Source organism: Sarcophilus harrisii, chromosome 5 (genome assembly GCF_902635505.1).
Source record: "Sarcophilus harrisii chromosome 5, mSarHar1.11, whole genome shotgun sequence".
In the NCBI taxonomy this organism is placed as follows: Eukaryota; Metazoa; Chordata; class Mammalia; order Dasyuromorphia; family Dasyuridae; genus Sarcophilus; species Sarcophilus harrisii.
Genome location: NC_045430.1, coordinates 15,127,194 through 15,150,182, shown reverse-complemented (window position 1 = coordinate 15,150,182; position 22,989 = coordinate 15,127,194). Strand labels below are relative to the sequence as shown.

General features: G+C 49.8%; 1 protein-coding gene across 1 annotated transcript; it reads right to left on the bottom strand.

The window, feature by feature from the left end:
- Positions 1–4,457: 4,457 nt before the first annotated feature.
- Positions 4,458–21,456, bottom strand: FOXRED2 (FAD dependent oxidoreductase domain containing 2). Its single transcript, XM_031940109.1, has 8 exons — positions 20,547–21,456; positions 17,887–18,138; positions 16,572–16,841; positions 16,088–16,254; positions 8,373–8,538; positions 7,580–7,821; positions 6,720–6,890; positions 4,458–6,214 (listed from the first exon to the last, which is right to left on the bottom strand). Exons 1-8 carry the CDS (start codon positions 21,080–21,082, stop codon positions 5,979–5,981), a joined length of 2,040 nt encoding a protein of 679 aa, XP_031795969.1. The 5' UTR covers positions 21,083–21,456; the 3' UTR covers positions 4,458–5,978.
- Between the last annotated feature and the right edge of the window lie 1,533 nt (positions 21,457–22,989).

Sequence of the window (22,989 nt, the reverse complement as noted above, 5' to 3'; positions counted from 1 at the left end):
ACCACAATTTATTCAGCCATTCTCCAACTGATGGACATCCATTCAGTTTCCAGTTTCTAGCCACTACAAAAAGGGCTGCCACAAACATTCGTGCACATACAGGTCCCTTTCCCTTCTTTATAATCTCTTTGGGATATAATCCCAGTAGTAACACTGCTGGATCAAAGGGTATGCACAGTTTGATAACTTTTTGAGCATAGTTCCAAACTACTCTCCAAAATGGTTGGATTCGTTCACAACTCCACCAACAATGAATCAATGTCCCAGTTTTCCCACATCCCCTCCAACAATCATCATTATTTTTTCCTGTCATCTTAGCCAATCTGACAGGTGTGTAGTGGTATCTTAGAGTTGTCTTAATTTGCATTTCTCTGATTAATAATGACTTGGAGCATCTTTTCATATGACTAGAAATAGTTTCAATTTCTTCATCTGAGAATTGTCTGTTCATATCCTTTGACCATTTTTCAATTAGAGAATGGCTTGATTTTTTATAAATTAGAGTTAATTCTCTATATATTTTGGAAATGAGGCCTTTATCAGAACCTTTGACAGACATGGTTCATTTGAAACGGGAAACTTATACTGGTAAATTATTTTTAGTAATTGCTTTCTTAAGGAACTCTATTGTCAATTGGGGTTTTTATAACACAACAGCTTGCTAAGCTTCATTGTCCTGATTTTGGGGGTGCTATATCCTGCTCATTTGTGGGGGGTTTAGTGGATAGAGCACTGGGGTTGGAGTCAGGAAGATTCATCTTCCAGAGTTCAAATTAGATACTACCTAGAAGTGCCACCCTGACCAAGTCACTTAAATTAATCCTCTTTACTCAGTTTCCTCATCTGCTGGAGAAGAACATGGCAAACTGCTGCAGTAACTGCCAAGAAAACCCCAGTTGGGGTTTCAGAGAATTGGATATGACTAAAACAACCGAAAAACAATTCTGCTCATGTTATTCCTATTTTCAAAAACTTTTAATATCCTTCTATTGCCTTAATTAAAATTTAAATTCTTTAATCTGAAATTCCTGGATCTTTGAGATTGGATTCCATTTGATCTCTCTAGACCTATTTATTAATTAACATAATATAATATACATGATATTTCATGACATAAAAATAACATAATAGCACAACACAACACAACATATGTCTCACTATTTTCCCTCATACTCTATGCAACTTCTTGTGCCTAAGAGCCTCCACTGCTATCCTTTCTCTGGCCCTTGCTGGTGTCATGCATTCTAATGGGATTGTCCCACCCCAGAGGTAGACTGGAGCCAGGACTATGAGAACTGACTTTTAAAACTTCAGCATGAGCATTTATTCCTTGGAAACTGGCAAAGGCTGTGGATCAGAACTTGATTGTTTTGTTGATTGTTTAGACTTGAGAGGGATGGAGAAAAAAGGTTATGATGCAGATTAAATTTAAAAGTATGGGTATTTTTCTGGTGGTTAAACATTTACCAGCACATCCCTTTCCATCCCTTCTCTGACTGTTGAAATTCTACACACCTTTAAAGGTTCTGCTCAATTCCTCCATGAAGTTTTCCCAAATTCTCACAGCTGGTAATGACCTCACCCTCAATTTTGTGCTTGGTCATCCCATAAACTTGCAATATATAAAGCTACATTTATATGACACATACCCACAGATACACTTAAAGCATGAACATTATGTTTTATTTATGGGCATGTCTCAACTCCAATGGAATGCAATCTCTCAGGGTTTCTTTGAAGGCAGGACTCTATCTTGCTATCTTTGTTTCTCCTTCATTACCTAGAACATAATGAGAACTTACTGAATTCTCACTGAGTTACATTTTGTAGTTCTCACTATGGAACTGAGATATGGTCAGCTTCTAGAGCTCTGGCCTATTTTTCTACGTGTGCAAAATGAAATCTGAAGTGGAAGTCCTTGAGGGCTTTCCTTCCCCTGTAGTGAGGATGTGGGTCTTTTCTAGGTTGATTCAAAGAAGTGGTATCGTAGTTAAGTTTGAAATAGCGTGGGGTCAGCGATATAGCAGATGCCATCTCCAAATGAAAGATGAAGCGGGTGCTTCCAAAAATTTTGGAGCTGCCTCCAGCAAGAGGCACATCAGCAATGTATACATTGAAATGAGAAAGGAGAGAGACTAAATGCTCTTCCTTCCATGCCCGTAGACATCTGTTGCACGTTATTTTTGTTTCTGGGTAAATGGATTGGTGCTGTGATTTACTTAGATTAAATACTTGGACTGAAGTGTCTCATATATTTCCCCATCAACTTCACGATGCAGCAGATTTAGTTTCAGTCTGGGATGCCAGATTGAATTAAATGCTTTTTTAAAGCCTGAAATCTGACAAAAATCTTTCCCTCGTCAGCTCTTTTAGTCTATTTTTTTAATGAGCATCTGCAGAATAATGGTGTGGTCTGTGGTTTATTTTCTAGAAAGGAATCCAATTTGGCTTTTGGGGATGATGTCATAATTGCTCAGATAATATATTATGCTTTAAGTGAGGATAATGCTGAATGACTTCTCATAATACTGCATACTCAGGAGGAGCCTGGCTTGTGGGGCTCCTGTGCCACAGGATGGGCACAAGGCTCAGCTGATGGAGAGGGCTAATCCTCTTCTCTGGGGCGCCTTTTATCTCATCAGCACTTTGTGCTTTGACATTTTCTTTAATCTCTTCTTGGAACCACGCTTTTTCCTGGGTCGCATCTGAACCACTCCTTCATTTCTGTCACTTTGTACTTAGAGAAAGGGAGACTAAGAGAAAGGATGGAACAACTGATGGTCATATTGAATATTCAGAGCGAGTTCCTTGTCACTTTGCAAGTCTGGTGGAAAATGATGAACTGACCAGGTTCTTCTAGGTGAAATTTCATTTTCTGGAAGCAGAGTCCAAACGTGGTGGGTTTTGGATGGGTGCCACTAAGCAGATATACTCATTTCCCCATGAGTTTATCTTATAGGAAGGCTTTGGGGACAGGTTTTGTTTGCAGAATGGTGCTGCCAGAAGAACACTGTACACAGTAACAGCAATATTGTACAATGATCAACTGTGAATAACTTAGCTTTTCTCAGCAACACAATGATCCAAGACTATACCAAAAGACTCACGTGGAAGAGTATTATGCACCTTCAGAGAAAGATCTGCTGGAGTCTGAATGCAGATTGAAGCATATTTTTTAGCCTTTATTTTATTATTATTTTTGGTTTTGTCTTGTTTTGTTTTGGTCTGTGTTTTCCTTTACAACATGACTAATATGGAAATATGTTTTGCATGACTGCACATGTATAACCAGTATCAAATTCCTTGTCTTCTCATCGAAGGGAGAGGCGAGGAAAGGAAGGAGAGAATTTGGAATAACAAATGTTGAAAATCAGTTTTACATGTAATTTAAAAAATTAGAAAAAGAATTTTGTTTCCAGGATATATGTGTATGACTAGGAAAGCTGCTGGTACACCAGTTTTCTCCTCTGTGCACATTGTGTTTCATAATCCTATGGCATGAGTGGGTTCAGTGTCACTCTCCGGTGCTCACCTCCACCTTCACACACACATTGTTTTAAGCATACTTCCTCCTCATAGATCTAATTACTTTTCTCCCCAGATGGACCAATCATTTTTTACGAGCTTCCTAAAAAAGGCACCAGGGCCTACTCAGTTTAATTTGATTCTTATTACTCTCTGACTTCAAAAAAAATCTAGTGAATTAATGGATCTTGGTCCAGTTGAAAACAGAGAACTTGGAAAGAAGTATTTTAGACCCCAAATTGAATGATGAAATTTTGTAACAAAAAAGCAGGTAGTAGTTGAGGATCGTGAAGATGTCACCATATTTAACAGCATATATGATATTTGAGTTAATTACACTTATTTTTGAAAAATTATGGGAAACAGGGAGGCAAGGATAAAAAAAAACTAGACAAAGTAAATGTGGTGGAGATGAAGGCAGTTCTTTGTGTGAAATTTAAAAATTGGTAAGAAAGCAGACTGTTTAAAAAAAAAGCGAATCATCGCAGACAATGGAATCATGGTTTTATCACAAGTGAATCAATCTGGTGGGAATGCTGACTGAATTAGCAGATGAAGAAAAACAGCAGATGTCATACTCAGACCACAGTAAATCAGTGGTGATGACAGCAGCTTGGACCCTTGTCGACTGAGCTGATTTCAAATTGCCTTTGATGAAAGTACATTCTCCAGCTCAGCTGAGGAGGAGCTCATTATAGGGACAGGAGGATTCAGGATCAAGCTCAGCCATATATATTTAGAGAGCCATGTGGCTGGCAAAAGCAGGTCTTGTTCTAACTTAAAATTCACCCAGGACAGCATCAATTCCATCCCTTTTAATTTATTTTTTATTATTTTTTTTTCTAAGGCAATTGGGATTAAGTGACTTGCCTTGGGTCACACAACCAGGAAGTGTCTGATATCAAATTTGAACTTAGGTCCTCCTGACTTCAGGGCTGGTGCTCTTCCCACTGCACCATCTAGCTGCCCCAGTTCCATCCTTTTGCAATGAGACTCTTACTAGTGACTACTCCTAAAAGCAACCAGACACAACTTATCCCATCCGTGGGGTCAGGGTCATTTAACTGTTGCCACCAACGATTGCTCCCTGACTATTTTGCTGTGTCCACTGCAGAACAGAGGAGCTTCTGCTCAGAGGATGCTAGGGAACTGTGGGTCTGGACAACGGGGCAGAGAGAAGGTGGGGGTGGGAGCCCAGGACACGCAGCTCAAGGGGGGGCTCACCTTGGCATTTGGACTTAAGGAAAGAGCTGTCCTGCGCTGGAGCACAATGAGATGCAGGAGAAAATTTGAGTGCCGTCGGCCTAATCTCGCGGGAGGAAAACATGACTACCTGCGTGCTGCCAGGGCCAAGAGAACTGCTCTGTCCTTCCTGAGGAGAGCTGACCGCCAGAGGGTCACCTTCATATTCCAGTTGGAGAACTCCCTAATTCACAAATGCACATAATTGTTCACTTGTGATCCAGACAAAAAGAAAGTTTTTTTTCCCCTTTATTTATGTAAGGGTTAGAGTGGCTTGGTACAAAAGAGGAACTAGAGGATTGTGGGTCAGAACCCCTGGCTGCAGCCCAGTGAATCTGGGCCCCCGGCTCCCTCAGTTTGCTTCAGACTGAAGCAATATCGCAAAGGTGTCCATGGCGTCTGGAGAAGGGGAATGGACTCATCCCAAGAAGGAAGTGGGCAAGACCAATGGGAAGTGAAAGAGAAGATGGAGAGAGAAAGGAAACCTCTCGGTTTCAGTGAAAAGCCGGGTTCACCACCTCACTGTCAGAAAATGCTCCGGCCAGTGACGTAGAACTGTTCTGCGCAAAGAATTATGGAGACAGGACCAAAGAACTAATTACATGTTATTTTGTGGAGAAGAGACAGCATGATCACAATCTATCCTTAGGAGAGGGTGGGTTGTCGTGCCGGATGCCAAGGGGACAGAGGGAGTAGAAACACCTCGGTGTGGTGCAGGCAGGGTTCCCTGGAAAGGCATGGACATGAAGTGGGACGAACACCAGGCCGGACGTGGGCTGGGGGGCAGAGAGAGTATCTCGTGGGGAATCGGAGGGGAGGATGAGCTGACCTCTGGGGTGTGCCCTCCAAGCCCCTGGGGCACCCTGGGCTCTGAGACCCAATGCCTGATTGGTGGGACATAGGGGAAGGGTGCTCCTGGGAGGACAGGCCGTTACCTGTGAGGTGGGTCCTCAGAGTAACCACCCCCCACCCCTCCTTGAAGGAGAGGGAACAGCTGGGTCAAAGGGGTCACCATGAGGCCCCATGGGCATTCAGTGATCATTGGACGGAGGCAGCAGCTCCCACCCTGGGGAGGACCGGGGGCTCGGGCACCTGGTTCTGCACAGAGGGCACCTCGTCCCGGCACTTCCCCCCCACTCCTATGGCTAACAATGGTCAGAGCGGGTCTTTGGCAGTCGAAGGTCGGGTGTTGAGCCTGAGTCTCTCACAGGTCAGAGCTCCTCCCTAATGCTGGCGGCGTGCTGGGGTGGGTGATCCGGAGCCCTGGGTTCTCCCGGCTTCCAGTCTGCTGGCTGTTCGTCCATAGCCGCAAAGTCCTCCATGAGACCGCTTTCGACGGCGTGGCGCCGGAGCCTCTCATTCCCCAGGAGCCCTTGCATGTTCATGTAGCCATGCTGGCAGAAGGGGGGCAGCTTCTGGCGTGTTAGGGCAAACAGGAAGCAGGACTCTGTCCAGAGAGAGGGGCAAGAAAGGATTTCCCTGGGTTACTGTCTCAGGAACCTTCACAGCAGCCAACAAGCTCACCGGGGAGGGAGGCTGGTCGCCGTGGCTGCGCACGAATACTGCCCGTTACTGTGTGGAAGTGGGGTTTAGGCCCACAATGGCCCAATGGGACCAGCAGGCTTCTCAGCCATGGGGCTTAAAGAACAAAAATCCAACCAGAGAATTCTGGGAATAATTCCATAAGCTAGGAGTCGCTCTAAAAGAGCTCAGCTCTTACGACATGGCCCTGCCGAGTGTTCTGCACAGCCCAGGAGATGAGGGGAGGTCCTGGCAAGGAGGGCCAGACCCCGTGGCTCGGCCAGGTCTGGCCTGGAGCAGCCGCCAGGGCCCCATCCCAGTCTGAGGGAGGAGGCAGCGAGCAGAGGGGGGTGCAGGGCCCTGGAGCAGGTGGAGGACCCAGGAGGATTAAGCCCCTTTAGACGCTCAGGGCCCACACCCTCGGGCACTACCTGCATAGAAGCTTCGAAGGTCACTGTTCAAGCAGTTTTCCAAGAATCGCCTCAGGGGGAGGATGTGGGCGATGGGCGCCGTCCAGTCCGTGAGGAAATCCTCCACAATGTGGTGGATGGCGACAGGGCGAGGCAAGGGCCAGCCCGGGGACCGGGATGCCATCTCCTTCTCTGGAAGGGGAGAATCAGAGCCTGTTAGCCAGCCTGCAGTCAGGCAGGGGGCAGAGGGCCTTTCAATTCCTGCCCACTGTAATGCCAGCTGTGCCAACAGGGCTCAGAGCTCTCCTCCCGGACACAGAACCGAGCTGACTGGAGACTCACCACTCAAGGTGAGCCAGTCCCCTTCTGCATCCTGGAACCTCAGGACTGGGGGGATCTTGGGATGCCCTGGTCTAACACTCAACCACTGAGACAGCCCCAGGGAGGGTGCGAGGGTGAGCTTGGAATCAGGAGGACCTGATGCTTCTGAGCTGTGTGCAAATCCCATCCCCTCTGCTAAACCTTAGTTTGTTCATCTGTACAACGGGGATGATGAGTTTCATGAGCCCAACAGTAATCTGGGGAGGGGAACTCATCGAGACAAGGTGTGGAAGGAGAGTGCAGAGCTCTCTTGGAGCAAGGGCCAGGGGCTAGCTGCCACGACCATGCAGGATTCCTGCCCGGCACCCCCGAGAGCCTTCTCCTGCCCTTGCTGGGCACTTCATGGACATGAGTGTGCCCCCTCAGGCCCCTTCACTTTCAGAAGCCCTTAGAAATCCTGTTCTGTGGGGCCCTCACTAAAGGCCTAGTTTCTCAGCCTCCTCCCGCCCTAGAAGGGCTTCAGCTCTGCTGGCCACCTGCCTGGGAAGGGCCCAGCTCACCGGTGGGGAGGCAGTGATAGTAGTAGATGACCGGGTGAAGGAAGTTGGATTGCCAGGCGTCCTGCACGTCCCCCACGGCGCGGTCGTAATAGAAGACGTCTTTGTCTGGCCCCGAGAAATTCTTGCCATACTCCATGGTGACGACGAAGAGCCCGTGCTGGGCTTCCCGGCCCGTGAGGGTCTCCAGCTCTGCCAGCATGCGGATGGGGAACTCCTCCAGGTACTCGAAGCCTGTGGCCTTCCTAGGGAAAGGGCGAGAGGGGGACCCGTCTCTGCGGGCAGTGCCGTGTCCAGGGGGCCCAAACCTTGTGCTCTGTCTCATTCCGGGAGCCAGACCCCGTTACCCAGGGACAGTCTGGAAAAACCCACCAAAAGAAAATGTGGTACTAGTAAAGCTATGGAGAAGCTGGGGTTAGGGACCGGTGACCAGAAGGTCACAACCTTCTTGCATTTATGCACAGGCCGTGTAATAGAATTAATTATTATATGAAACATGGATTTCTACAAAAGAGGGAGCCCTGGGGAGGGAGGAGTGGTGGTGGTGAACCAGATGCAACAGCTGGTGGACTGAGCAGGCAGCCAGCCCCCTCTGGGCTAGGCTGGGACACATCCAGGCAATGGGTCGTCCTGTGAAAAGTACTTTATGTTCTGAACATCCACCGGGCGCTGCGACCCCACTGCTGCTGTTACAGGGCGAAGAGAAGCGCGAAATACCAGGACAGGTTTTCCAAAAGAAGGGGATGGGGCGATTCCAAAAGCCAGAATGAAAGGCTGTGAGGGCCTAATGACTTACTCCTTCAGAAGGATGACGTCTGCCAGCACACTGAACATCTGGTACAGGCCCGAGGCCTCGTTCACCCGGCGGATAATGGCGTTGGTGAGCTGGGTGATGGGATACACGGGAGAAGGCCAGGGGATGCCATGATGGCGGTGTTCCAGTAGCCGGTGAACTGCTCGCGCTGAAATGGAGACAGAAGGCAACCCAGTAAATCAGGGTGGGCGGGAACCGGTTTGAACAGGCTCCAGAGAGCCGATGTTCAGTGTGAATGTTCACTCCTTGGAAATCAGCAAATATTACAAGTCGGGGCTTGGTTTGCTGTTTGGTTGATTGTCTAGACGCAAAGTGATGGAGAAAATGTCAAAACTGCAGACTGAACGCAAAAACCGTCTTGCATACACTCCCCCACCACCCCCACCCAACAGCTTGTTGACAAACGTTTACCAGCACCCCTTTATGATAAATGGAAACGTGGTATTTGTTTTTTTCCAACAGGAGGCCAATGGAGGAGTCATCAGCTTTTACAGAGCGTCCATTGCACCTTCCCTGGTCCTGCAATCTAGGGTGTGTTGGGGAGGTGGAGAGCAATGGTGGCAGAAGACCGTACAAGCAAATCAAAGAGCCAGCACATCCCAAGCCAAGCTCGGCATCCTCCCCCCACCTCCCATCCTCCCCCTTCCCATTTTCCCTTTCCCTCCGTGCCCCCACCTTTTCTCCAGGCTTTGACGTCTTTCCTCTCCTTTACCATCTATGTCCAATCTGTAAGTTTTGTCAATTCTTCCTTTAAAATATCGGGAAGATATTTTTTCCTTTTTCCCAGTTCATTTAAATATGATTTTATTGCTATTTTTTGTTTCCTGGTGGCCTAGATTTCCCTCTGTATCCCTTCCTCCTTCGCTCTCCCAGAAAGTTAACGCTCGCAATGTAAAATTTTCCAAAAAGGAAGAAAAAAAAGGAAAAACGATTCTCTTTCCTTTCTTTCTAACAGGGTCACCCCCCCCCCTTGCCAGGCCATCTGCTGGCACGGGGTCCTGCCTCATTGTATCAGCCTTGATTGCTCTCTCACTCATTCCTTGCATGCAGGATCTCCTGAAACCCTTCATTTTGTCACAGCATTCACCGATCGAGCAGCTGCGGCTGCCCCTACTTCCTGCTGAATGGTGTTCATTCAGCCTTTGTCTCTTTGCCAGGTGTCTGTCCAAAAGCATCTCCCACCATTTGCCAGAACATCCTCCAGAGTCGGGTTGTGCTCATTTGTGCCCCTGGATCTTTGGTGGATCAATCCCCTCCCCCTCAAATACCCTCATGGCTTGTTCTTCAAGCCTTGCCTGCCCCGTGAAATCTTGTAGGATAATGGGGCAGTGCCTTGGAAATTAGCTAGGACCACTGCTCATTTCAGAGAGGGGGAAACTGAGGCACAGAGAGATTTGTGCACTTTTTCCAAGGTTTAAACTCAGCCTCTTTGGCTCACGGCTGGACCAGGCTTCCATGGTGAGCTCAGAGGCTCATTATCTCCCTCTCATCTGTCAGGGCCCTTTGTATCTGGGGCACGTGTTGGTATCTGTTTCTTTACTATATGTTTCATCATCTCCCCCCCAGATTAAGAAGCTCCTTGTAAATAGAATCACAGGAGCCCGGATTTTAGAACTGAAAGGCAACTTGGAAATCCCCGAGTCCAACCTCTTCATTTTCCAAATGAGAAAGCTGAGGTCTTGAGAAGGGAAGTGATTTGCCCGCCGATACCCGGCTAGGGAGGAACCCGCAAGGGTTCCCCCTCTAAGAGAAGAACCCGCAATCAGTTCTTTCCGACTCCAGGTCCAGCGTGCTATCTGCTGTGCCCCGCTGCCACGTCTCCATGTTGTAGCTCACGCAGCACTGGCTGGACATGTGCCGGTCATCCAATAAACAGCTGTTGAATTAAATTGATTAGATTACTCTGAAACACACCATACACTCTCCGGGCTGGGGAGTCACTCTCTTATTTGCCTTCGGATTATTTGCCTTCGGAGAACAACGGCTTAAGCCAGGCAATAATGTGCTGATTTACTGTCACGTCTGTGCACTTGCTGGGGGCAGGAATGGGGGATAATGGGAGCTCCACGTTTAGGTAACAGTCTGTAGTTTATAAATCACTTTCTTGTGGGAAGGTTGGATGGGGGGGGGGAGGGAAGTTTTTTGACATTTATATGAAAAAGCTGTTCTGTCTGCTTCCCATGCAGTGTGGGCGGCATTGGATCATTGCTGGATACACAGCTGTTCTCATTGTTCCTCGGTGAGTACTGTATTTTTGTCTGCTACCACATATTTGATCAGTCAGCAAGCCCTGTTGATGCTTCCTTAGTAGGGTGTTTTTTTAAAAAATCTCATTTTCTTTTCTCTTTTCACCAGCCCTTTATCATCTGATGTCTATGAGTGTGATTGCACGAGTCTCCTCCTGGTCTCTCTGCCTCCTGCCCATTTTCAACTCTAGCCTGTTATGCACATTGCACCCAGATTCATCTTTCCTTATTAAAAAAGGAAGTAAGCTTTCAGCAGTCACCTCTGGACTCAATGACCTTATTACCTACAGGATAAAGTTCAAATGTTCTCTCTAGGGCATTCAAGGCTCTTCATCAACTTAGCCAACCTTGTCTATCACTAGTCCCCCGTGAGAAACCTTTACTTGGGTCAGACTAGTCCATAGTCACTATGCGCCTTAAAGAGACCATAAAAACATCATTTGTTCATATCCTCCTCACCTAATATACGTTTCTCCAATCCTGTCATAAAACGCCTCCTTATCTCAAAGGAACTGCTTAAAACCCATCTTCCCCTTGAGAAGCTCAGCCCCTTTAGTCTTGCTCGTTCTCTCAAAATTAATTCCCGTAGCTTCATGGATCTGTGCTGTCCTGGATGAGGACACTGTCCAGTTCTCCAGATTACAGCCCTGCAGGCATCCTTAACCTGTGACTTCCATCCCTGTAAATAAATTCTTCACAGGTTTACCCAGGATGCAGAGGGCTCATTCTGCTCCCCCCGGCCCTTCTTCCATGACCAGGCCACCTCCTTTTCTGGCCACACGTGGCTATGACCATCTCCTTGATGTCACTTCTCATAGATCGCCATATGTTGTAGCTAATTACCTTCTAATTTCGAAATTCTAAACTCCTATTTCTTAAGACTCCTCCATAGCACATAAAGGGCATTAGGTGGAGCAGGTCCACGATCTCAGCATTAGAAGGGATCAAACAGCAGGAGCTCCTTTAGCCTCCATGTTGGAACCTTACAGCTTCTGGAAGCAGCTCAGTCATACAGACATCAAGAGAAAAGGCTCAGCCTTCAGCATCTTTACTTAAGCCATTGTGTAAGACCTCGGCTATTGGAGTACCTGTGGCTCTCTACTAGAGAACTCACCCCAAGATGACAGGATCCAGTAATTATTATTCTTCGGGGCCAGCCAGCCAATCAATTCTGAACCTGTCCAACTGTATAATCATCTACCTCCCGTTTGTCTGTTGTGTTCACAAGGATATCATGAGACCTTGCAAATACGGTGAAATCTTACATGAATGCTCCTTTTCTAGCGGTCTACAAAACATGATAAAAAGGCAGTGAAGTTATCTAGCCTGACCTAGTCTTGATGAACCCATGTGGTCCTTACTGATCATAGATTCCTTTTCTAAAAATCCACAAATCATTTCTTTAATAGTACATTCTAGAATTCTGCCAGGAATTGGAAACCAGATCATTTGTTTAAACCTTGAGGATGTTAAGCTTTCTTTTTTTTTGAAAATCAACTCTAGCACTTCTCCCTTCCACCACAATTTCCCAATGATCATTAAAATTGACTCCACAAGCAAATATGCTAGTTCTTTTGTTATTCTGGCCTGAAAACTTGAATTCATGAGGGGTAGGGAGGTGCCCTGTTGTCAGCCTGTCACATGTTTTTGGTTTCAATTTCCTGTTGATCATTTTTAGTTTACTCTTGTCAGTCTAGAGATAGTTCTTGATACAGAAGATAGAAGTAAAATAAAATGTGAATGGCGATTCCCACGCCTTTCCCCAACATCCTTTATCATCACCCTATCCGTTCCAACTCAACACACTTAAAAAAAAAGCCTTCTAAAAAAAGAAGCATTCAATGCTGGTTTCCTGTTATCTTCAGTATTCAGTGCCAGCTTCTTGTTTTCTTGAGCAATCAGTGCTAGCTTAAACTTATGCTGAACTAATTTTCTAGGATCACGCTATTATTCCAGGTACCTGCTCTTCTGCAGAAGTCTTCTCAAAATCTAAGCTGTTCCATGAGCTTTCAGACATGTTGCTCCTCTCGGGGCCCATGTCTCCTGAATAATCTGCCTTTGTGCCATCGGAGTTCCATCCTCTTCTTCAACCATTACCCATTATAAGATGGAGTACCTGCTTCCTTTCAAGGATCCTTTCATTTCTGTTCGGCAACCAGTTTATTCTTACTGGTCAAGAACATAGTAGTTCTCCGAGCATGAAGTTAATTCAAGAATTCATCTTTTGGGGCAGCCTGAGGGTGCAGTGGGTAGAGCACCAGCTCTGAAGTCAGGAGGACCCGAGTTCAAATCTGACCTCAGACACTTAACACTTCCTCACTGTACAACCCTGGGCAAGTCACTTAACCCCAATTGCCTCAAAGAAAAAATTCATCTTCCATTCTCCATGTTCAAAAGAGAAGATCCCAGCAACATCCAGAGAGTTTCCATCCATCACTTGAATATTCTACCTTTGGGCTAGATTTGCGACCAGCTTCTTAAACTCATCATCCATGTCCTAGTTCTGGCCACACAATCTGTCCTACCCTCTCCCCATCACATTCTTTCTTCCTCCGCTGGCTTTTATTTATGAGCTCTTCATTCATGCTCTCTCCGACTGGGACACAGATCTCTTTGTTCTTAATATGGTATCTAATGTGACTCCACCCGTCCACTTTCATCTCATCTGTGCCTTTTGAATAAATTTTCTGTTTCTAAAACCATATGGCTGTCATGAATCACATCCTATCGACTCAATGAACTCAAATTTCCCTCCATTTCTTAAGCTTTCTGGCTTATCTTTTTATTATTTCAATCTTGTTCCTTAATATATTGACACATGAAGCCATGAATTTTTGCCTTTTCTCTGTATTCAGATGTGCCAAACCAAAGTGTTTTATATTTACATTATGCATTGTAATGGGGCTGGAGAGCCATGAAATCCCACTATCATTCTCTATGCTTGGCTCATCACTCATTTAAAATACTTTGTCTGTTACCACATATCCATTTAACTTTTTTTTTTTTCTGAAGCAATTGGGGTTAAGTGACTTGCCCAGGGTCACACAGCTAGGAAGCATTAAGTGTCTAAGACCAGATTTGAACTCAGTCCGCCTGACTTCAGGGCTGGTGCTCTACCCACTGCTCCACCTAGCTGCCCCCCATTTAACATAGTTTTACAGAAGGTTATTTTTTTGCAAAATCTACTAGGGAAGTTAGGTGCTGTGGGCATGGGGGTAGGACTGGGAGGGATGCTGAAAAACCCTCTCCAGACTATTTCCCTGACAACATGCATTCGGATGTAAAATATACGGTCTGGAAATCAACAGAGAAAATGATGCACCTTCCCTGCCAAATTGGAAGAATAATGAAATGTAAAAGTTAGCATTAAGGCAACACTGGGCCTTGGATTTAAATACAGAGATGTCAGGGTATAAAGCCCTTATGGCTTTTATGGCAGAATTAATTGACCCACGTAGAATCCTCTCTGCAATAAACCGTGATTCAACAGCAGAATGAGCGATCTAGAGCATCACGCAGATCCAAGGTTTGCATCGGCCGCCATCACTAATGAGAGCCTTAAATTTCCCCGTCCCAAGCTGGCGTGCTCCTGCTCAGTCTTCCATTGAGGTGGGTTTCCGCATTTGACTTCCAGGGGGTATTTAAAGTAGTTTAAAAGAACAACAATGCAATAAAGCACCAAGGAATAGAGAGTTTCGCAATGTGGCAACTACGTCTCCATTGCACCAGCCTGCAGAAGAAGAGCAGAAGACTGGATTCTCTCTTCAGCTTCTTTGATAACCTGGTAACTCTAAATGACTCCCCTTTTCTGGGTCCTGTAGTCTTCATTTATAAATGAGGGGCTTCCAAGCCCAAACAAATGGCAGATGGGGGGGTATCCCCCTGTTGTAGCCTTGGCTAGAGGGGAATGCAGGAGTGGGAGCAGGAACCAGGGAGAGGAAAGAGGAGAATTTCAAGAATCACGCTTATAGTCAAGAACTTTGGATATCTGATGCCAGAGGGTGTGGGATGTTTCTGGCACACTGATGGTGTTGGAAGTCCCTGGTCTTGTCCAGGGCCTGGTAAGTGGCTCTGATAAGGTTAGATACTTCTGTCTCAGAAAGAATGATGGGAAACCCCATATCTCAACTTGAATTAGCGGAGCGACTGGGCAGCCCAAGAAAGTGAGGGAGATGTTGGGCTGTGTTAAGAGGCTCCTGGGAGTGTGGAGGCGAGAGTTCTCCATCCTGTGCCCTGAGCAGACCCACCTCTGGAACACTGTCTTTGCTTTTGGGGACCACAACTTGGGAAGGACCTAGAAGAGTCCCTATCATGGGAGATCAATGGAAGAACCCGGGACTTCTTAGCCTGGAGAAGACTCGGAACAAGTGGAGAGAGACAAGATCCGGCTTTGGGGCTCTAGAAGACCCAAGAGGAATGAAGGAGGGAAACTGTAAAGGCACCAAGTCAGACTTAAAGTCAGGATGTGTTTCCTGATAGTTCCCACCTTCCCAGAGTGGAAGGGACAGGAGGCGGTGGGTTCCCTTTGTGGGATGTCTTCAGGCAGAGGGCGGAGGACCACCTGTCAGGGAGGTTATGGGGCAGGGAGAATCTTTAATGTATGAACCAGACAAAATGTAGGCATCATAGGGAATAGAGTGTCAGGAATTCACATCCAAGCTTCAACACTTCCTAACTCTTTCCACCCTGGGTAAATCCCATAAGCCTGACTGCCTCAGTTTCCTCATCCATCAAATGGGTTGGAGAAGGAAATGGCAAACCCCTTTGGTATCTCTAATACGACCTGGAGATTCAGGCCCTCTGCTTGAGAATTGGCAGTAATTAAACGGCGAAGTCAGCTGGCCAAGATACCAAGCAAAGAAAGAGCCAGAATATACCCATTCATCAGCTCCTGTGACTCACCTCCCAGCCACAAAATGTCTTTCTTAACTTCATGCAGAGAAACAAATACGAACATTATTTGATCACAGATTCACTGGAGGTCAGAGCTGGGAGGGACCAAAGAGTTCATCAATGCTCTAATTTTGTAAAGGAGGAAACTGGTGTGGCCCAGATCTAAACGTCCGAGGTGGCACTGGAACCTGAGTCTTTCCCAACTCCAAGTTCAGCACGTTACCTCCACTAATAAAGGACCTGAGCTTGGGACATCCCATTGTTCCTAGGTCAAAAATGGAGTTAATTGTTATAATGAGTCGTGGCTGCTAAAGTCTCCAGCTAGCAAGGCAGAGAGAGGACAAAGATGTGATCTGCCGTTCCCCAAGGAAATGTAGGAAAGGATGGGGGAGGATTCTGCTCCATCCCCACCCGGCAGGGAGGGGGCACTGAGCCTGGGCCTGCCAACCTGGTGCCAGCTGCGGCCCAGCCCGCGACCCTGTGCAGAGAGGCTGCTCTAGAAGCCCAAGCTGCTCGGTCTGGGGTCAGTCCTTTACCTGGTGACCTGCCTGTGCTCACCTGTGTATCGGAATCCGTGGATGAAACCTCCGGCAGATTTCCTGTAGTCCACAGAGTGGCTGGCGGTGCCCAGGACAAAGAGCCCACGCGTTTTCTTGGACTCGTAGCTGCCTTTGATCAGCGGGTACTTTTTCTTTTGCCCTTTCCCCGGTTCCAGCCCGAGAGTGCTGCAGGAAGAAAGGAGGGATGATGGCTTGGGCTTGGGATCCCAACTGGTCTAGAGCCCTCTGCACCTGAGCTGCCCAGACATCTCGGACGCAGGCTCTGTACAACCTCAAAGCTGAGTCTTGGGAAGGCTGCAGTTTGGGGAGAGTGGGGAGAACGTCCTGACCTCCCTAGAGGACACAGAAGACCCCGGTGGGCAGCTGGCCAAGGCCTTCCCACCCGGAGCCGTGAGCAGTGCCGGCATCGGCCCTCCTCTCTCAGGGTGTCAGCCCCCGGGAGAACCATTCCCTCATTCCTGGTGGGCCCGGCTCAGACTCACCTGCTGAAGATCGAGAAGTCGAAGGTGAAACCCAGGCAGCGGATTACGCGGTCGTAGGGCACGCGCATTGCAAAGTTGTCCACCTCATCCTGGGGCAGGGAGACAGTCTCGGCGCTGATGTTCTGGCTGGCTTTGTCCAGGAAGACCTGCAGGGTGATGTGCAGTCTGCCCTTATGGTCCTTCACGATGGCCAGGTCCTTCAAGTCCGTTTCCAGCAGTCCGTCCAATGACTTCAGCTGGTAAGTGTCCAGGAGGCCATTGTTGACCGCTCTGGGGCCCAGAAAGAGACTGTGAATCCTCTTGTGCAGAGGGAGAGAACTAGATCTTATTCTGTCTCTAATTGTGAGCCTTTCTCCGAATCCAGGGGAACTCTGATGGACCATCTACACCTGGGGCCTTCAAGGCTTTCATAGCCTATAATTTCCCTGGAGATGGGACGCTCTTCACTAACTCTACAATTCCTCTCTGATGGAAGATTTTTGAGAACTGGGACTACATGAAGCCAGTCCTCATGTTGGACGTGCCATGGATCATGAAGCTCACTGGCAGAGCCTTTCTGAGGCAGTAGCACCTGTTCAGTTTTGTGTTCTACAGGTTTAGCTTTCAAGTACCCATGGCCACATCCAGACACTGAGGAAGCATCAGAGGAGGCCTGAATAAAGAAAGCTGAAATCCCCAAATCTTTTAAACCAGTGGGCATTGCCTTTATGACTCAGATGCAGTGCACTGTAGTACAGTAAAGAATCCAGAGCAATCGCTATGAAAGTGTTCTCCCTACCCATGATATCACAAAGCTACCCATCTTACGTATATGTGTGTGTGTATGAGAGAGAGAGAGAGAGAGAGAGAGAGAGAGAGAGAGAGAAAGAGGGAATGATGATGAAAAGAGAAAAGGAGAGAGGAACACAGAGAGGCAGAGAAAGAAAAGAAAAAAAAATAGGAGAGAAAAAAGTAAGAGAAGAAGAAAAAAGACTGGAGAGAGGAGGAGAGAAGGGAGACAGAGAGAGAGAGAAAGAGAGACAGAAAGAAAAGGAGAAGAAGAAAAAGAGAAAAGAAGAAAGAGAAAAGGAGAAAGAAGAAAAAGAAGAGAAGGAGGAGAGGGGAGGAGAAAGAAAAAAAGTAAAAGAAGAAGAAAAAGAAGAGAAGGAGGAGAGGGGAGGAGAAAGAAAAAAAGTAAAAGAAGATGAAAAGAGAAGAGGAGAGGAAAGGATAGGAAAGAGGGCAAGCACTTATGTTAGAGTTCTTTATGAAGCCCTTTCATCTGGTCTTTGGTTTTCTTTGCTATTTCCCATTCCAGCCCCACCAGGGACCCTACCTCAGGTCCCCAACGTAGTGGGTGGCCCAGGAGAGGCGGATCCGAGAACGGCCCACCATGTGGATGAAGTTGGTATAACCGAGGATGTTTTCAGCTGTCTCAAAGGCTGAGTTCCCACGGCCCAGGATCAGTACATTTTGGCCCACAAAGTCCTCTGGGTCAATAGACACTGATTCATAGCCCTCCACATATTCTGATCCTGGGAAGTCGATCTCATTGGGGATTGACACACCTGTAGCCACCAAGAGCACACTGCAGGGAGAAAAGTGAAGGGCGTCCTGGTTAGTTCTAAAGGTACTGAGGATATGACACCTAAAAATTAATCTCATTTATACAGTTTACCAGTTTGCCTGTTTCTAACAATCCCCAATTAATCTTTCTTTATTAAATGCCCACTATGCCAGGTTCTCCTTTAGGGCATGGGGATACGAGTACAAAGAACAAAATGATCCCTGGCCATGAGGTGCCTGTGGCTAGGTTGCGCAGTAATGCACAGCACACCAGGCCTGGAGTTAGGAAAATCTGAATTCAAATCCAGCCTCAGATACTTCCTCGCTGGGTGACTTTGGCCAAGTCACTTCATTCTGTTTGCCTCAGTTTCCTCATCTGTAAAATGAGTTGGAGAAGAAAATGGCCAACCACTCCAGTATCTTTGCCAAGAAAACGCCCAATGGGGTAACAGAGTCAGACAGGACTGAAAAATGACTCAGCTGACTTTAATGAATGAAACAACAAATATTCAGGCAAAACCAGAATGAGCCTTAGACCTGCAGGGAAAGCTGGAGATGAACATGTCTAACCCCTCATGTTAAAGTTGAAGAAGTTGAGGTCCATGAGCTTAAATGTTTGGGTTAAGATTATCGTGCAAATAAAGAGCAGAAGCAGGACTAGACCCCAGGTTTCTTGGGCTCCTTGCCCAGGGGTCCCACAAAGCAGAATATGAGCTTGTCACATCCTCATGCTGGGCTGCTGTTAGCATGGAGCTTTCTCTGGCACCCCTCCAGCCATGCATGGAAGAAATCTGACAAGTGGTCATCCTGTGTCCGCTGGAGAACCCCTACAAGGAAAGGGGAGCCCAGGAGCTCCAGAGCCAGCCCACTTTATTTCTGGCCAGTCCTGCTTGTTAGGAAGCCCCTTAATTCCATAGCTATTGACAGTCCCCAGAGAGGTTACTCTGGCTTATTTGGGAGGTGCCCCCACTCTACTGGGGACCTTATCGAGTAGAGACAAGTCGAATCTGAAGCCTGGACCACTTTTGGCTTTTCCTGAGCCAGGCTCGAGCCCACAGTTCTCCCGACGGCCTGGCCTTTTGTCTCCCAGCTCCTACTGGCCCCCCAGCACCTGCAACAACCTTATTCTCCATCTATGGCAGGAATCCTAAAGAGACCATCACCAACAGCCGTGTGAGCATCTTCCTACTTCACGTTTGTCTCCAGCTCACCATGGGATGACTCACTTCTGTCTGGCAGAGGCTGCACCTTCTTTGGAATGCGGTGCCAAGGACACTGTGCTCCATGTCTGTGGCCTGGCTAAAGTTACCTGCACTGGGAACTCTGGCCCCTGTGGGCGGTGAGGAGGAAGAAGTGGACATGGCAGTCCGTGCCCACCGGCCCGTTACCTGCACCGGCAGCCTCGCCCCTGTGGGCGGTGAGGAGGATGTAGTGGACATGGCAGTCCGTGCCCACCGGCCCCTGTTACCTGCACCGGCAGCCTCGCCCCTGTGGGCGGTGAGGAGGAAGAAGTGGACATGGCAGTCCGTGCCCACCGGCCCCTGTTACCTGCACCGGCAGCCTCGCCCCTGTGGGCGGTGAGGAGGATGTAGCGGACATGGCGGTCCATGCCCACCGGCCCCAGTTACCTGCACTGGGAGCTCTGGCCCCTGTGGGCGGTGAGGAGGAAGAAGTGGACATGGCAGTCCGTGCCCACCGGCCCCTGTTACCTGCACTGGTAGCTCTGGCCCCTGTGGTCGGCCAGGAGGAAGAAGTGGACATGGCAGTCCGTGCCCACCGGCCCCTGTTACCTGCACCAGCAGCCTCGCCCCTGTGGGCGGTGAGGAGGATGTAGCGGACATGGCGGTCCGTGCCCACCGGCCCCAGTTACCTGCACTGGGAGCTCTGGCCCCTGTGGGCGGTGAGGAGGAAGAAGTGGACATGGCAGTCCGTGCCCACCGGCCCCTGTTACCTGCACCGGCAGCCTCGCCCCTGTGGGCGGTGAGGAGGATGTAGCGGACATGGCGTCCATGCCCACCGGCCCCAGTTACCTGCACTGGGAACTCTGGCCCCTGTGGGCGGTGAGGAGGAAGAAGTGGACATGGCAGTCCGTGCCCACCGGCCCGTTACCTGCACCGGCAGCCTCGCCCCTGTGGGCGGTGAGGAGGATGTAGTGGACATGGCAGTCCGTGCCCACCGGCCCCTGTTACCTGCACCGGCAGCCTCGCCCCTGTGGGCGGTGAGGAGGAAGAAGTGGACATGGCAGTCCGTGCCCACCGGCCCCTGTTACCTGCACCGGCAGCCTCGCCCCTGTGGGCGGTGAGGAGGATGTAGCGGACATGGCGGTCCATGCCCACCGGCCCCAGTTACCTGCACTGGGAGCTCTGGCCCCTGTGGGCGGTGAGGAGGAAGAAGTGGACATGGCAGTCCGTGCCCACCGGCCCCTGTTACCTGCACTGGTAGCTCTGGCCCCTGTGGTCGGCCAGGAGGAAGAAGTGGCCGTTCCAGGCGCGGGGGCTCTTGCTGAGCGTGACGCGGACGATGGCCGTGTGGTAGCGCACCTGCAGGCCGAGGCTGCCCGCAAAGTCCCCCAGGTAGCGCAGCATGTCCTCGGCCCGGGGGAAGTACTCCTTGGAGTAGCGCCTGAAGAGGCGGCGCGGGTCGTGGCTCAGCAGCGAGTTCCAGTCGTGGCGCAGGTTGAACTCGCTGTTCACCTTGCCCGTGTACCGCTTGTTGATGCTGATGAGCTTGCGGTGGCGGGGGTAGCGGACGAAGAAGCTGCCCGGCGCCCCTGCCCGCTCGAACACCACGTAGTCCCTGCCCGCCTGGCCCAGAAAGTAGGCCATCTGCAGGCCCGCGGGGCCGGCGCCCACGATGCAGTAGTCCCAGTGGGGGAAGAAGGGGATGTGGGGCGGGGGGCTCAGGCTCAGGGCGGAGTGCAGAGTCAAGGTCAGCAGCAGCCCCGGGGGGCCTCTCGGCAGGGCCATGGCAGCGAGGGGCTCAAGCCAAGGGGGGGGGGTCCTGTCTTGGAGAGGAGTCAGCTGTCACCTCTGGGTACTAGCCTGCCCATCACCTCCTCCTTGTTGCCATGGCAACTACTAGGGATGCTACTTTCTCGGGCAGGGGGGAGGAAGTTCCCCTCCCACGCTCCCCCAGGCTCAGGGGGGCCATGCTGCCCACCCTGGGCTTGCACCTGCTGGGGAAGTCTATCACTCTTCCCTCAGCCCAGGAAGGGGTGGGATGGAGGGCAGCACGATGGGGCGTGTCCCTGCCCTAAAGAGGGCGTGGTCAAACCAGGCCCCTCCTCCGTCACGTGCCCCTTCGGACTCCCCCTCCCCCAAGCCACGCCTTCCCCTGCCCTCCTCACCGCCCTCGCCTTCCCAGGTCCCAGAGAGGGCGAGGAGCCTCCCGATCGCGAGGCCGCCGCGCAGTCAATGAGAGCGAGGCTGGCGCGGGCGGAGGAGGAGCGGGGCTCTGGAGCCTGAGGCCCCGCCCCCAGAAGCAGGGCAGGGGCGGGGCGTCACGTGACCGCGCGGTCCCCTGGGATGTGCTGCGGCTGCGCGCACTGGCCGGTCCCCGAGCGTCCCGAGTCACGTGTCAGGGGACCCGCCGAGATTTAAAGTGGTAGAGAACGAGGTGCTTTTCCCTCCTCCTCCATCGCCCCGCGGGGGCCTGGTGACGCCTCCAAAGGGGCGGGGCGCGATGCCTTCACCGGAGCGAGCTCCCCTCACGAGCGGGGAGGGGCGGGGAGGGGCGTGTCTGAAAGCTGGCCCGTCCCGGCGAGGGGCAGCACACCTGCAGCTCCCTTCCATTATTAGCGATGCCGTCCTGGGCAAGTGCCCGTACTTCTCCCCCCGGCCCTCGGCCCCCGGCCCGTCTCCTCCCTGGCTGGCCCCGCAGGTCGTTCCTACATGAGGACTCCCTGGTCATCTGGAAAGTGGGCCCCTGCCCAGCGCAGCGGGGACCCGATCTCCTTACTCCCCGGCGCATGACTTCGGGAAGGGGCCCAGAGCTTGACCAGCTGATGCCCAGCACCCAGCTTGGCAGGAGCCAGAGATGGGCAGGGGAAATGGGGAGACCTGATGAGCCCACTGCAGATGGAGAAGACCTGGCCCATGCCTTCAGGCAGGGCTGGCCTGCTCCTTCCCACCCAGTCCAAGCCTGTGTTATATGGCAGGGGTCCACTTCCTCCTGGGCCACAGCCCACGGTACCTTTTTTTTTTTAGTTTATTTTTAATACAATGCTTTTTTTTTTTTCCCCTTGGCTGGGGCAATTGGAGTTAAAGTGACTTCCTAGGGTCACACAGATAGGAAGTATTATGTCTGAGGTCACATTTGAACTCAGGTCCTCTTGACTTCAGGGCTGATGCTCTATCCACAACTGCCCCTTCTAATACATTGTTTTATGAAATATGTTGGGAGAGTTTTATTTCCTCATTGCCTATTCTAATTCCTTTAATTTCTTTTTCTTTCCTTATTATTGTTAAAGCCAACAATTCTTGTGGCAGGAACCCAATCCTGTGAGGAACCTCTCCAAACCAACGCTGTCCCTTGGATCGCCATCGGCCATTGGGCCTGTCCTGTCCAATTCTTCCAGCATGGCCGGATTTGCCACATAAAGATGTACGCCCTGCTGGTTCAGTCTTTAGGAACCCACAGTTGCTTTTGAGCTTTGAGCATCAAGAGACGTCTTGAAAGTCCAGCTTCTTCTGCCTTTCAGGGGTCTATGAGTTTGGCTAGTGGGGGTCCTTGCTGCCCAGGCCAATGGTTAGTGTCCTGCCTCTGACCATGGCCTTGGCTGGGGTCCAAGGGGGCTGGCACCAAGGCCTAGAATCCAAGCCTGCCAGGTAGGACTCACTGCCCTGGGGCACAAGCCTGAGAAGGGAGGGTCACT

Bases quoted from the DNA above. Each gene is read 5' to 3' on its own strand.
- FOXRED2 (XM_031940109.1), bottom strand. From the start codon at position 21,082: ATGGCCCTGCCGAGAGGCCCCCCGGGGCTGCTGCTGACCTTGACTCTG. The intron at 16,255-16,571 runs GTGAGTCTGAGC...TTCTTCCTGCAG, and splicing joins GACTTCTCGATCTTCAGCAG to CACTCTCGGGCTGGAACCGG. The intron at 6,891-7,579 runs GTGAGCTGGGCC...CTCCCCTTCCAG, and splicing joins CTATCACTGCCTCCCCACCG to AGAAGGAGATGGCATCCCGG.